The sequence below is a fragment of the Palaemon carinicauda genome, chromosome 18, assembly GCF_036898095.1.
Source record: "Palaemon carinicauda isolate YSFRI2023 chromosome 18, ASM3689809v2, whole genome shotgun sequence".
Lineage (NCBI taxonomy): Eukaryota > Metazoa > Arthropoda > Malacostraca > Decapoda > Palaemonidae > Palaemon > Palaemon carinicauda.
The window spans coordinates 1,737,470-1,752,810 of record NC_090742.1 but is presented as its reverse complement, the minus strand read 5'-3'; the positions used below and the strand labels follow the sequence as shown (position 1 = coordinate 1,752,810).

Below are 15,341 nucleotides of genomic sequence, written 5' to 3'. Positions count from 1 at the left end.
TGGACGCAACCTATTGGAGAAGCAAGTCAGTGTTCGCGTCTTTTTATCTAAAGGATGTCCAGTCTCTTTACGAGAACTGCTACACCCTGGGACCATTCGTAGCAGCGAGTGCAGTAGTGGGTGAGGGCTCAACCACTACAATTCCCTAATTCCATATCCTTTTAATCTGTCTCTTGAAATGTTTTTAATGTTGTTTTTATGGGTTGTCCGGAAGGCTAAGAAGCCTTTCGCATCCTGGTTGATTTGGCGGGTGGTCAAAGTCATTTCTTGAGAGCGCCCAGATTAGGGGATTGATGAGGTCCTGTTGTATGTGTTGCAGCCCTTGATACTTCAGCTCCTAGGGGTGTATCAGCATCCTAAGAGGATCGCGAGGCTCCGTAAGGAAGACGTACTTATAAGGCAGAGTAATCGTACAAGTCGACTTCCTTACCAGGTACCTATTTATTTTGTTTTTGTTATTTTGATAACTTCTAAAATGAAATAAAAACTCTTAGCTCATAAAATGTAAACATATTTTACTGGTCTCTACCCACCATCCTGGGTGTGAATCAGCTATATATTCACCGGCTAAGTTAAATATTTAAAAATGATATTTTAATTATAAAATAAATTTTTGAATATACTTACCCGGTGAATATATAAATTAAATGACCCTCCCTTCCTCCCCAATAGAGACGCAGTGGGACGAGGAGAAAATTGAGTCTTTGTTTACATGGAGCTTGGTATCTGGCCGACAGCTGGCGCTGATGGGCACACCCGCAACCTGTATAGCGATCGCTGGCGAGTTTTTTTTTGTACAGTTTTTTGTCTGTCGAGCAACAGAGTTGCAGCTATATATTCACCGGGTAAGTATATTCAAAAATTTATTTTATAATTAAAATATCATATTAGATGATACTGTTTAACAGAAATGAGTATCATGTATTTGTGTCCACTATAGTACATTTAAAATTTTAGACCACTGTATGGCACATCCTTGATGCTCAATTATCAATCTTATGCAATACAGTTACTAGTCACAATTGCAGGAATCTTTTGAGTCTTTTCCAAAGCATAATGGAAAATATTTCATTTCCAGGTGGAGGAATTAAACATAAGAAGTATGCTTGGACACATTCAAGATGTAGAGTTGAAGTCTCGCACTACAACACCTCTTGAATCAAGTGTGGTCCAAGGAGAAAATGTTAAGGTAAGTTCATATTCAACTTAGTATTTATTGGGATAGATTATGAGAGAACTCCTACCTTTAATGAGCAAATTAGTTTTTGGATGATGAGGGAGACATCCTGGATTGCAGGGGTGGGGTTGTTTGGAAGATTTCAATGTCACTGACAAAAACTTTTTCTTTCTGGTTAAGTTTAAACATTTTCTTTGGTTCATCTTCTTAATGAGACAATGCCTATACACAGAGTCACTGTGCTTCAACATCGAGTATTGTTTCCTAGTTTATTTTTTTTCCGGATTTCCTTTCCTCACAGGGTTATTTTCGCTGTTATAGTCCTTAGGCTTATAGCATCTTATTGTTCCAACTAGGGTTATAGCTTGGCTATTAATAATAATGATGAAAATAATAATAATAATAATAATAATAATAATAATAATAATGATGATGATGATGATGATGATGATGATGATGATGATGATATGCTTGTGTTTAAACTAGCTAGGAAGCCCTCCTAATAGAATATGATACTTTAGGTAAAATGAAGTTGAATTTTCATGTACAGTACAGTATATATATATATATATATATATATATATATATATATATATATATATATATATATATATATATATATATATATATATATATATATACAGGGGGTCCTCGGGTTACGACGCTGATCCGTTCTTAAGACGCGGTGTAACCCGAATTTCCGTGTAAGTCAGAACACCATAAATATACATACTGTACTGTATTGTAAAGTATTACTGTATACTGTACTATAATAAAATGTATCAAATGACATAAAAACAATATTAGAAAAAGAGAAAACAATTCCTTACCACATGAATTAAAGTAAATATCAATAAAAAAAGAAAACAATTCCTTACCACATGAATTAAAGTAAATATCAATAAAAAAAGAAAACAGTTAGCCTCTCCTTGCCTGCTTTATGACCGGGTGCTGACTTCTCCTCCTTTGCTATGTACGTGCGGTTAGGCATGCGCTTCCAGAATAAACCTGTCTCATCCGCATTGAACACCTGATAAGCAGAATAACCCCCCTCCCTAATTATCTCAGCCAACGCTTTAGGAAATTCACTTGCTGCTTTCTCATCCCCACTAGCAGCTTCACCTTGCACTTTAAGATTATGGTAATTGGCCCGAGCCTTAAATCGCATAAACCAACCCCTACTAGCTGAAAACTCTTCACTTTCACTTTCTCCCCCCCTTTCTTTTTTCAACGCTTCAAACAACCTTTTAGCCTTCTCTTGAATAACCATTAAGCTCACTGGAATACGCCGTTGATTTTGATCTTCCAACCAAAGCACTAATAACCTTTCCATTTCGATAATTAAACCACTACGCTGTTTCGTTATCACTGTTGCTTTCATTGGAGCAGATCCTTTTACGTGTTCAACAATGCGCTCCTTATCTTTAAGGATAGTAGCCACGGTCGAATGGCTAAGGCCAAGCGATCGGCCAATGTTCGTTGGCGTTTCACCGTTTTTAGACCGCTTAATAATGTCTAATTTCACTTCCATGGTGATGGCCTTTCTTTTCTTCGATGCACTACCATCAGAAGAATCTGCCTTGCGCTTTGGAGCCATAATGAAGGGCAAAAAGTTCAAAAAAACGATCAAACACGTGAGAGAAAGAACAGGCAATCACAACCAAAAATGGCGTATGAGTGGAACTGAGCGACGCCGTCTTCCTCGCCCACAACCACCGCAAAGCGTATTCATCCACCGCGCGCTAGAAACTAGTTCGCAATTGTTTACGTCGCTTACGACGCTAACGGTGTAAGACGGAACGACGCTTAATATTATTTTTATATTTTTATGGGGCGCGTTCGTAACGGCGAAACCGCGTAAGTCGGGACCGTCGTAACCCGAGGACCTACTGTATATATATATATATATATATATATATATATATATATATATATATATATATATATATATATATCTATCTATCTATCTATCTATCTATCTATCTATTAGGTATCCTAGTTTCTTGAATCTGAGTTCACTTGACCTGAATGAATTAAGTTAGATTTTCAGGGCACCACTGTACATGCCTCCTTAAATAGCTGTTCGGCATGAAGAGCATAAAGGCCGTTTTTATGAATAGAACTTACCTGGCAGTTATATATACATAGCTAATTATCTCTATTTCGGCAGAATTTTTCTAAAACTAGGCAACCGCCTTGTGGTGGTTGGGTGGTAACACCCGTTAAAGGGTGGTAGGAGGAATCATTCCCGTTTTCTGTTCTTCAGTTCATCTCTGCCGGCCGGATCGACAACACGTTGGTCCGTCATTAAGAGTTTTCCTTCGCTTTCCCTGCTCGGTGTATCAGTCTGCTTTTTTGCTGAAGTACTCTGATTTGGGGTTTTGGCGATCGTTGTATTTTGTTTTCTCTTAGCTTTTTTTGGTGTTTTTCATTATGAGTGAAAAGAGTCATTACCGTATCTGTGCGAATGAGGAATGTAAGGTGAGACTACCGAAAATGGCGGTAGATCCTCACACCGTTTGTTCTAATTGTAGGGGTTTTGTTTGTGCCCTTGATAATAGGTGCCGGGAATGTAAGGTTTTGGATGAGAAAGATTGGTTAATTATGAAGCGCTATGTGCGTAAGCTAGAGCTCGATAGAGTTAGGAGAGCTTCTAGGTCTAAGTCTAAGTCTGTTAGTGGTAAGGAAGACGAACTTAGCGTAGATTTATCTATTGATCCTATTATTGATTCCTCTTTGGAAGTTGATCCTTCCCTTGAGGTAGTAACTCCTGCACCTCCTACAGGTTCCGTATCTACGGATGACCCTCGGTACGCTAGCCTGGCGGCCGAGTTGAAGGCCATTAAAGAACAACTGGAGGCCTTTAAAGGTAAGGAAAGTGAAAGTGCTTGTGTTAGTGCAGTGGAGGTGGCGACTGACCGAATCTGTCATACCCCTAGGCCTAGACCTCTACCAAGCTCCCAGGACCAAGGGAGAAGGTACGTCGATGACCGAAAGGGGGTGAGAGGTACGTACCCTCGGTCAGCCGTCGCCTCAGACAGTCCTGTTGTCGATTCCCAGGCTGCTCTTGACCGTCACGGGAAAGACGTGTCGGATGTGTTGTTTTCTTCTCCGAATTCGTCCAGACGTAAATGGAAGTATGAAGCTTCAAGACCTACTAAGAGGAGATGGAACCGCGACGAACGGTCTCGTTCTTTCTCTCCCGGTTCTAGCAGTTATGATCCTTGTCCGTCGGAGGATGATTTCGACTCCGTGCCTGTGAAAAGGGCGAAGCCTACTGCCGAAGATACGAGTGTTATTCGTCAGCCCCCCCCTTCGGGTCCGCAAGACCCAGCTGATGTTGCTAAATCCTTTATGTCTGTCATGCAGGAACAACTTTTGACTTTAGTACAAGCCTTTAGCCGCCCTCACGCCCAGTCTGACAGACGTAAAGACGACTCGTTGCCGATTAAGAAGTCTGCTTCTAAGAGAGAACGGAGTTCTTCTTTAAAGAAAACTTCTCCCTCTCTACGCCAGGATGAGGAATGTGTGCTTTCGCCAGGCGATACTTCTTCGCGATACCAGGGCGATACGTTTTCTCGTTCTCGATTCCGGGACGATACCTTATCGAACGACGCTGCTTCTCGTTCTCGATACCAAGACGATACCGCCTCCCGTTCGCTTCGCCACGACGATACCTCCTCTCGTTCGCTTCGCCACGACGATACCTCCTCTCGTTCACGACGCCACGACGATACCGACCCTAGTTCTCGACGCCACGACGATACCGCCTCTCGTTCACGACGCCACGACGATACCGCCTCTCATTCTCGCCGCCACGACGATACCGCCTCTCGCTCTCGACGACAGAATGACTCTGCCTCTCGTTCTCGGTCCCAGGGCGATACCACCCTGCCTCTTCGGGACGATACTGCCTCTCGTCCCAAGGATTCTTCTAGCGCGGGACTCCAGGATGCAACCCGTCTTTTGCAGGATGATGCCTTTGATTTGCCCTTGTCGGGTTCTAAGGATCCTTCTTCTCTTTCGAAGGATATTGCAGATGTGGATCAGGACCTCGAGGATGTTTCTGATGACGATGATAATCCTGCCGACGCTGTGGGAGATTACAAGGTTCTCTCTCGCTCCCTTCTTGAACTTTTTGGAGAGGAATTCCAACCTGCTGCCCCTCAATCTCCTCAGTCCCAATTTAACAGAAAGAAGGCCAAGAAACAGTCGGCCTTCATCAAGATGAAGCTGTCTATCTCCGCAAAGAAGGCTCTCACGAAGATTGATGACTGGATGATGGAGCGGAGACAAACAGTTAAGACTTCCTTCTCGTTTCCACCAGCTCGTCTTGCTTCAAGAGCGGGTATGTGGTATGCAACTGGAGAACCTTTGGGTCTGGGAGTGCCTTCCTCCTCCAAGGGTGACTTCTCTGGTTTAGTGGACTCTGCTAGAAGGCATGCTCTCAACTCAGCCAAGGTCATGTGGTCGATGTCGGAGCTGGATCATCTCGTCAAAGGTATTTTTAGAGCCTTTGAGGTTTTTAGTTTCCTAGACTGGTCGCTTGGGACTCTCGCAAGGAAAGCTGAACAGATGGAAGGATCTAGGGACCTTACCAGTATTATGTCCTGTATGGATAAGGCCCTCAGAGATGGGGCGAATGAGTTGGCTGCTCTGTTCTCAGCTGGGGTCCTAAAGAAGAGAGCTCTGCTTTGCTCTTTTGCTTCTAGGTCTGTTACCAATGCACAAAAGTCTGAGCTTCTTTACGCCCCCCTCTCTCAACATCTTTTTCCCGAGTCCCTGGTTAATGACATTACGCGTTCTCTGGCCAAAAATCCACCCAAGACCTATTATCTCGTTCTGCTCGTAAGCCCTTGGCAGCCCCTCCTTCTTCTTTGAAACGGGAGGAAAGGAGATTCCAGCAGCCCTTTCGGGGCAGGACTACTTCAAGACCAGATTTTAAAGGGAGAAGGCAAGATTCAGGACCAAGATCTACCAGGGGTTCTTTCAGACCTCGCTCCAGAAAATGAAGTTCGTCTCCTCCAGACAGTAGGCGCAAGACTGTCAGGTTTTTGGCAGTCTTGGAAGAGGAGAGGGGCGGACACCTGGTCCCTCTCAGTCATCAAGGAAGGATACAAGATCCCCTTTCTGAAAAAACCTCCTCTCGCAGATGCTCCGCTGGCCTTAGTAGCCCGGTACTCAGATCCGGGGAAACAGAAGGCCCTAGTAGACCTTGTCAACCAAATGCTAGACAAGGGGGCGATAGAACCGGTTCGGGATCTATCCTCCCCAGGCTTTTACAATCGCCTGTTTCTGGTCCCCAAGAACTCGGGCGGATGGAGACCCGTCCTGGATGTCAGCGCTCTCAACGTATTTGTGGAGAAGACAAAGTTCTCCATGGAGACGACTCAGTCGGTGCTGGCGTCAGTACGTCCAGGGGACTGGATGGTGTCCCTCGACTTGTAGGACGCATATTTCCATGTCCCCATCCATCCGACTTCGAGGAAGTACCTGAGATTTGTAATGGAGGGCAAGTGCTTCCAATTCAGAGCTCTTTGCTTCGGTCTCAGCACGGCTCCTCAAGTCTTCACCAGGGTAATGGCGAATGTGTCAGGTTGGCTGCATCAGGAGGGGATAAGGATATCCTTCTATCTGGACGATTGGCTGATTCGTTCACGATCGAGGGAGAAATGTCTGGAGGATTTACGGAAGACTTTTATGATGGCTCAAGATCTATGCCTGGTCATCAACAGGGAGAAGTCTCAGATCAGACCGAATCAGACTATTCTCTATTTGGGGATAGTTCTGAATTCAGTTCTTTTTCGGGCTTCTCCCTCTCAGGAAAGACAGACCAAGTGTCTCGTAAAAGTCAGAACTTTCCTGGACAAGAAGAGATGCACAGCGAAGGAGTGGATGAGTTTGCTGGGGACTCTATCCTTTTGTCTCTCTGGGGAGACTCCACCTAAGGCCTCTTCAGCACTTTCTTTCGAAGACATGGAACAGAAAGATGCAGGAAGACTCCTTTTCCTTCCCCATTCCAATAGAAGTCAAGACTCTTCTGAAGTGGTGGCTGGACCCAACCTTGTTAGGGGAAGGGATCTCCTTACACAAGAAGAACCCAGACCTAGTGTTGTTTTCAGACGCATCAGAGTCAGGCTGGGGGGCAACACTAGGAAGCAATGAGGTCTCAGGCTATTGGGAAGGAATTCAGCTGGGATGGCACATCAACAACAAGGAGCTGATGGCCATTTTTCTGGGGCTAAAGGCCTTCAAGGACTTGGTGTCTGGGAAGATTGTGGAGGTCAACTCAGACAACACCACAGCTCTTGCTTACATCAGGAAGCAAGGAGGGACTCACTCTCTGTCTCTCTTCGAGACAGCAAGAGAGCTCCTTCTTTGGGCGAAGGAGAACAGGATAAACCTGCTGACGAGGTTTGTTCAGGGACAGAAGAATGTGAGGGCAGACATGCTCAGCAGGAAAGGGCAGGTCCTTCCCACAGAATGGACCCTCAACCAACAGGTCTGTCAGAGTCTCTGGAGGCTGTGGGGGAGACCCCTCATCGATCTTTTCGCCTCCAACTTATCCAAGAGGATCCCCATCTATTGCTCCCTAGTTCCGGACAGAGAGGCAATAGCAGTAGACGCCTTTTTGATGGATTGGACGAGGATGGACACTTATGCTTTTCCCCCGTTCAAGATCATCAATCTGGTAGTCAGGAAATTCGCCCTCCTCGATTCGGGACGGATGATCCTGATAGCTCCGTTCTGGCTGATGAGGGAATGGTTCACGGAGGTGGTGGACTTGTTGATGGACTTTCCAAGAAGCCTCCCTGCAAGTCCAAATCTGCTCAGACAACCCCACTTCGAGAGATATCATCAAAACCCCCTCGCTCTCAATCTGACTGCCTTCAGACTATCGAGAAGCTCGTCAGATCGAAAGGCTTTTCAGCGCAAGCTGCAAAAGCTATCGCCAGAGCGAGGAGGGTCTCTTCGCAGAGGGTCTACCAGTCCAAGTGGGAGACTTTTAGGGCTTGGTGTAGGAAGCACAAGATTTCCTCATCCACTACCTCTGTGAGCCAGATTGCGGATTTCTTGTTGTACCTCAGACAGGACGCTAAGCTAGCTGTGTCCACTATCAAAGGGTACAAAAGTATGCTCTCTTCTGTCTGTCGGCATAGAGGCTTGGACTTGTCTCGCGATAAGGACTTACATGACCTCTGGAAGTCTTTTGAGACGACCAAGCAGACCCAGTTAAAGCCCCCTTCTTGGAACCTTGATGTGGTTCTTAAATTTCTGTGCACCAAGAGATTTGAGCCCATCTCACAGGCTCCCCTTAGGGAGGTTACCAAGAAGACCCTCTTTCTTTTGGCCTTAGCAACAGCTAAAAGAGTTAGTGAAGTCCATGCAATTGAAAAACAGGTAGGCTTCAATCTGAATGAGGCAGTTTGTGCCTTGAGATTAGACTTTCTCGCTAAGAACGAGAACCCTTCTAAGCCCTGGCAGAGGACCTTTGAGGTTCCTAACTTGACCAACCTAGTGGGTCAAGAGCAAGAGAGGCTGCTCTGTCCAGTACGAGCCCTCAAGACCTACTTGTCTCGCACGAAAAGTGTGAGAGGCTCTTCTAGCTCCCTGTGGTGTTCTGTGAAAGATCCTCAAAAGCCCCTTTCCAAGAACGCTTTGTCCTTTTTCCTGAGGGAAGTGATAAGAGAAGCGCATCTCTTGTGTGAGGAGGAACACTTCGGACATTTAAAAGTGCAAGCTCACGAAGTGAGGGCCATTGCGACCTCGCTTGCTTACCGCAAGAACATGTCGCTCCGTCAAATTATGGATGCGACATTCTGGAGGAGCAACTCAGAGAGGTGATGGTGGATTATGAGAAATGTTATACCTTGGGACCATACGTAGCTACGGCTTCTGTATTAGGCAAAGGAGTTACTACCTCCCCTCAACCTTAGTTTTGTTTACTTGTACATAGGTTGGTGTATTTTTTATTGGTTGTCTGAGGACTTCGACTTGTGTACAGTCACCTCAGTCTAGTTAGATAATTTTTATCTACTTTGCAAATGTTAGGTGGTTGGTTTGGTAAAGTTGCGGTTTTTTATTTTGGGCAATAGGTAGTCCTGAAGTCTAGTCAGATTGTTGGTCTCACCCCGTTGACAGACTCGATTGAGTGCTTTCAGCACTGCAGGTCACATCCTGGCTGACACTCCTAAGGGAAAGCGACTCAAGAGGCAGGAACCTTTGAAGTCAGCTACCTTAGCAGGTAAGGAATCAAGGTGTTTATTTATCCTACAACTTTTTTGGTTGTTTCCCCAACGATGTTACTGTCTATCACCCTCCTCCAAGTGTGTTAGTCAGCTATGTATATATAACTGCCAGGTAAGTTCTATTCATAAAAATGGAGTTTTTATGATAAAACAAAGTTTTATGAATACTTACCTGGCAGTTATATATACATTCGAAGGCCCACCCACCTCCCCTCAGGAGACAGGTCGGGCATAGATGAACTGAAGAACAGAAAACGGGAATGATTCCTCCTACCACCCTTTAACGGGTGTTACCACCCAACCACCACAAGGCGGTTGCCTAGTTTTAGAAAAATTCTGCCGAAATAGAGATAATTAGCTATGTATATATAACTGCCAGGTAAGTATTCATAAAACTTTGTTTTATCATAAAAACTCCATTTTACATGGGAATAGTTTACTGGTGTCAGCAAACTAGCCCTGTGCAATGGAAAAGCGTCCCTGTGCAAACGCTTACTATCCTGGAAAGTTTACTTGCTGCTAGTTACTGGCGCCAGTGAACTATCCCCTTGGAAACTGGCATTAACAGATTTTTGTCACGTGAATGTTTTGAAAAATGTAAAAATATTAATCTTTCATTGATAAACTACAGTCTTTTAAACTTTCAGAAGAATATTCATCCTTTTGCAATTGGCGCACGCATTTTTGCCACAAATAGGCAAATGCTTGTTGTGTTGGGGGATGTCTCGTTCATTCCCCTATCTTTTTGCACCAGTATTATAGTTTAGGTTTATTTTTGGTTTTGCCTTTGATCTGAAGTTGAGCATTAGCAAAGTTGTGAGATTTTTATTTTGTAATAGTCTTGTACTGTGTTGGTTAATGGAAAGATGTGGCTGATTGTAATTAAATTATATTACTGTACAAAATAATTATTTGCAAGTTTTCATATAGTTTTTCATAGCTCAAGTAAACATGCAAATCTTATGGCAAACAAAAGGCTGCAAAGAGTTATATTCTTTTGAACTTTTAGCTAATATTTTGTGTGTATGAATTTTTGTAATATGGTGTAATGGTATTTCTTAACATTTTAATACCCATGATGTACTTTCATGTCACGATGCCATTTATTTCAGGAGTTGGTGGAGAAGTATTCTAGTGCTAAAACTGGAATAGCCATGGATGAAACGCAAATAAATCTGAGGACTCTTGACCTAGATTCTACTCCTCTGATCCAGAGTAAGTTGAATTTTATGTATGATATGATAAAAAAAGGAGTTTATATATGGGTTTGTACAGCATATGTAACATTTGTATCGTACGGCAATTTTCATTCATATGGACGAGGCTATTCAGTTGCTGTATATGACATTTAGATTATGAGGCAGAAGACAGAGTTTGGTAGCTGGATCAGTATATCCCACATCTTGCTAAAACGTATGTTTGTTCCTACGCAAATATATATGGGGTTACATTCTACATATTGTTTTTGTTATGACCAAAATTAAGGGAATCCTTGTGGGTCTGGTTACATTATATGGTTGCCCTATACTCCCACTTGTGCTGGGTAGGCTTGTAGAAGCCTGTGGCTCAATCTATACTTCACTCTTAGTCGCTGTGCTGAACGGACATCAGCTCAATCGCTGTCCACACTGTGCTTTTCCTTTTCAGTTCTTGTGATCACAAGTGCCTCTCTATGTATGAAAACGTGTCCTGGCCTTGAAGGTTGTCCTTTTGGTACCTTCATGAGTTGGGTAGAGGAAAATCTTCATTTTTAATGTCCCTCATGTCGAGGTTAGAGTTGTTCCATATCCTCATCTTGTGAGATTTGTATGGAATGGTCATCCCAGTGGGAGAAATTTAATAGCCATTGTAAGAAGAAATCTAAAAGGGATCCTTTCCCTTGGCTTCTTTCTCCAAAGAGGGCAAGAGGCAGAAACCTCTTACAAGCTCTGATCTACCTTTTTAGCTCCCTTAATGTGGTAGTGGACATCCTGTTTAGACAGTCAACTCTAGACACAGAGTGGCCTTAGATCATAACTTCTTCCAAGAGATCCTTGAGATTATTCCAGCTCTTCAAGTAAACCTGTGCAACAAAAGAGAATCACAAACCTCCATTCTATGTAACTATAATGGGGATTCTCATTCACTAGCAAAAGATACCTTGAACCTAGAGTGGAACAGATGGTCCTTGATTTATCTGTTTCTTCTGAGTATAATTTCAAAGATTTTAGATAGGTATATTTTAGGACTTGCCAGGGACAGCTGTACTTGTGCCTCCACACTGGCTAAACAGCCTGTCGTTTCCACTACTCCAATGTTTGAGACTGAGGCCTCACTCTCTTCGGTCACTACGGCTGTATCAGAGAGCAAGGAGTCATAATATCTTCACCTCTTCCTTTCTGACCCAGAACCTTCACACATTGATTTTCTCCCCCGTTTATACTTCAAAAATTTTTTGAGCTTCAAGAAGTCTTCTTCCATAGGACAGTACTAGTTGACGGGGAAGGCATCATGGCCTTTCTAATGGATAGGTCTCTATGCCAAATAACCCTGGGCTTCTTGGCTCCCTGTTTAGTTCACTTTTTTTGTATATAGGAAACTCAAGTCCTCAACGATCTTGTCATACAATATGCATTAACAGAACCTCTCAAGTGTGCTTTTGTCATGGATGTAGACAGATATGTTTTATAGGAGTACTTAGTCCTTTGCTGTACAATGACCATCCCTACCAACTTATTCAATGTCCTGGTCTCTTGATAAGAGTGCTCTAGATTTTTGCAAAATTAGATCATTTTTCTTTAAAAGTGCTACTCCAGAAGGCCAATTTTCTGATAGTATTATTCTCAGGAACAAGAGTTAGTGAGCTTGGAGCAATGTGTAGAGAACAGGAGATTATCACCATTACATCTGGCCATTTCTGTATTATGAATCTGGGTCTACTATTTTTGGCTAAAACGAAAAGCCTTTTCAGAGGCAGAATCCTCTTTTTATCACAGCTTCACAGCATTGGGATGGTAACCTCTGTCCAGTATCTATCATGCAATTATATCTGCAGAGATCTACGTCTTCAGAAGGTAATTTAAAAATACCCAGATCAGTAAGTCCCTTTCAATAGGGGTTACCCTTATTCTAATGACATCCCTTATCAAAAAAGCTGATCCTCTCTCTGTCCCGCAAACCTACGATAAGAAAAAAAGGTTTTCTTATAGATATTCTTTATGCAATTTCGGGATAACCACTCTTTGCGGACTGGCCTGGATATACAGTGTATAAGACACCACCTGAGACAAATCCAAGCAGTGCAACATGCATGTGTATTACTCAGCTTGCACAATGGAAAATCTAATGGGAGTCGGGACCCATCAAACAGGTCCCTTAGCAGAATCTCCTTGACAAGCATTTAGCTCCTTCAGTGAGGTTTTTCCTAATGAGACGAGTGGCTGACTTAGTTTATTTTTTCGCCCATGCACACATAATTGGGTGTTTGCTTAATTGTAGATGAAGTGTCCTTTAGGAGCCACGAGTCTACTCTAACATTCCCTAGTATTAGTCTTGTGGGATTCCACAGCATCTTAATAACTCCCCCCCCCCTGAAAGGGGTTCTGATCAAAGAAAAGTCTATTTTGGGAGGTACTGTGTGGTTCACAAAAACCTTTCCTTCTAACTAGACTTGTGTAGGGAAGTTTGAGTATTGCTTAAAATAAAAAGACATTGGTTAGATGCAAACAATGCTCCCAGGTGGTATTGTCTCTTAACAACTCGCCCCAAAAAGGGGTTCTGACAAAAGAAAAACCTATTTTGGGAGGTACTGTGTGGTTCATAAAAACCTTTCCTCCTAACTAGACTTGTGTAGGGAAGGGTGGTGTATGAGTATTGCTTCAAGTAAAAAGATGTTGGTTAGATGCAAAGAAAGCTCCTAGGTATTATTGTCTTCAGTATTGTTTCTCATTGATGATGTGCCATCGATTGTGAGACAAATTTCAGCATTGAAGGTGCTGTGATGGGTTCAATAGAGCTTAAACCATGGGTGTCCCTTATACACTAAGTCTGTGCTTTGCATGTTAAAACACTACCCTGAGTGCAGGGAAGACATTATTTCTTTGATATTTTGTGTCGTATTGCGTTCCCTGTTCTAGCCTTTAACAGTCATATTGAATTCCCTATTTAGCCTTTAGTAGGATAGTTCTTTGGGACCATACAGCACACTAGCCCTCTCCCTCCAAAAAATATATAATTTAGAAGCTTATCCTTTCAAGTTTAAATAGCAATGCATTCACGATCTTACTCTGTTCTTTGCTCTCCATCATCAAAATTTCCCCAAAGTAGATATGAAATCCAATAAGTGGACAAGTTTATTCATTACAGATACTGTTGGGTAGGTACTTGAGAAACTTAGCCTTAGGCTGGTTGTTGTTACACTATCTTGTTTTAGGAACATGAGAATTGGACTATTTTCTTGAAGACTGGGAGAGATCATCGGTGGTTAGTTTTAGAGTTAAGATGGCCCTATTCATCATCTGTATAATCGTTGACTCCTAAGGTTGCATTTATCTTTATGGATTTCAATAAAATTATCTCAAATTTTGTCACCCTTCATGTGATTGAGCGCAGGGAGAAATCTTTTTAACGTTGGATAGTCTTACTTTTTGGTAAATGAATTGGTCATCTCGAAATGTCATTATTTACTGTTTTTCTTTTTCAGGAATGTTACGTGATTCTCAGGTATACGAAGAGGACGAGGAAGAAGTCAGGGAGGAGGAGGCATTTGATGTTAATTAGAATACAAAAGGGAGGGAAGGCAAGTTCTCAGAAAAGTATCTATCCTAATTTTTTGGTTATATTATTTCCTCTTTTTACTTTTTTACTTACAGTATCATCCAAGAGTAGAAAAATATAATTTTATATGCTTCATATTACAAGGAACCATTTATACTATGATTGGTGATACAGGATTTTGTCTACCAGAATCCAGTACAAATATTCTTTTCAGTAATTGTTGAAAGATGTTCATCAAGCTTAAATACTGAGGTGAAAATTTAAAAAATGTTTGTAAATGTGAGTTTTTTATATTTAGACATCAGAGATAATGCTTTAAACTGATAAAAGTATAGAAAAAGAAATATAGGGAATATATGGACAGAATTTTTTACTATACTATTTGAAATGGAAATACAATACTGTATATACTACTTTCATTTCTCAATCATAAGATAAATCTATTTGTAGGATGGCAAAGTTTTAAGCAAAAAGTATGCATACTTCCTTTTGCTTAATTAATAAAATCACAAATGGATCGCTTATCTCGCCTCTCACTTTTCCAAAGAGAAAACAGCACCATCCCCTAACGTTCGTATTCTCAAAGGTTCCTTCTTTGTGGAACTGTTGGCTCCCTTGGGGTCATACATACATATACCAAGGCACTTCCCCAATTTTGTGGAGTAGCCAACATCAAACAAATGAAAAAAAGGGGACCTTTCCTCTCTACGTTCCTCCCAGCCTGACAAGGGACTCAACCGAGTTTGGCTGGTACTTGGGGTCAGGATATCAATAATAAATTGATTTTAATAAAGAGTAAGTGTCTGGCTATATATATAAGCAGATATAAAGTTTATATTTTTTCTGTTCACACTCTGAGTATAACTACTCAGACTCTCCCCAGCCTTTGGGTAGAGAGAAGATGGAGTAGTCATACTCTGGTGAGGGGTGAGGGGGAGTTGTGTATGTATATCTAATCTAAATATTTAGCCATCATTTTTGACAGGTTTTGTACACTAATAGCAACTAGTTGGCAACTTCGTCATGATTAAAAATAAACATCTAGTAATTCAAAGGTTTGCTGCATCATTTCTCTGTGGTTAAGGAAATTTTCATTTTGGCTTATCATAATTTGAGTTTATTTTGTCTTCAATTATTCTGTTTAGTACTTTATTTTCAGT

The 15,341-nt window shown here is 42.1% G+C and overlaps 1 protein-coding gene across 4 annotated transcripts in view; it reads left to right on the top strand.

The window, feature by feature from the left end:
- The window catches only part of LOC137656938 (snRNA-activating protein complex subunit 5-like), a 37,715-nt gene extending 22,825 nt beyond the window's left edge, over positions 1-14,890 (top strand). For 3 of the 4 annotated variants that reach the window (XM_068391301.1, XM_068391300.1, XM_068391302.1), the window contains exons 3-5: positions 1,079-1,189; positions 10,539-10,641; positions 14,108-14,890. In XM_068391301.1, the coding sequence (XP_068247402.1) occupies positions 1,079-1,189; positions 10,539-10,641; positions 14,108-14,184 (291 nt within the window). In that variant the 3' untranslated portion in view covers positions 14,185-14,890. Of the gene's footprint in view, positions 1-395; positions 846-1,078; positions 1,190-10,538; positions 10,642-14,107 lie in introns of those variants that run through there. The other variant, XM_068391299.1, reaches the window with a different exon arrangement.
- The last annotated feature ends 451 nt before the right edge of the window (positions 14,891-15,341 follow it).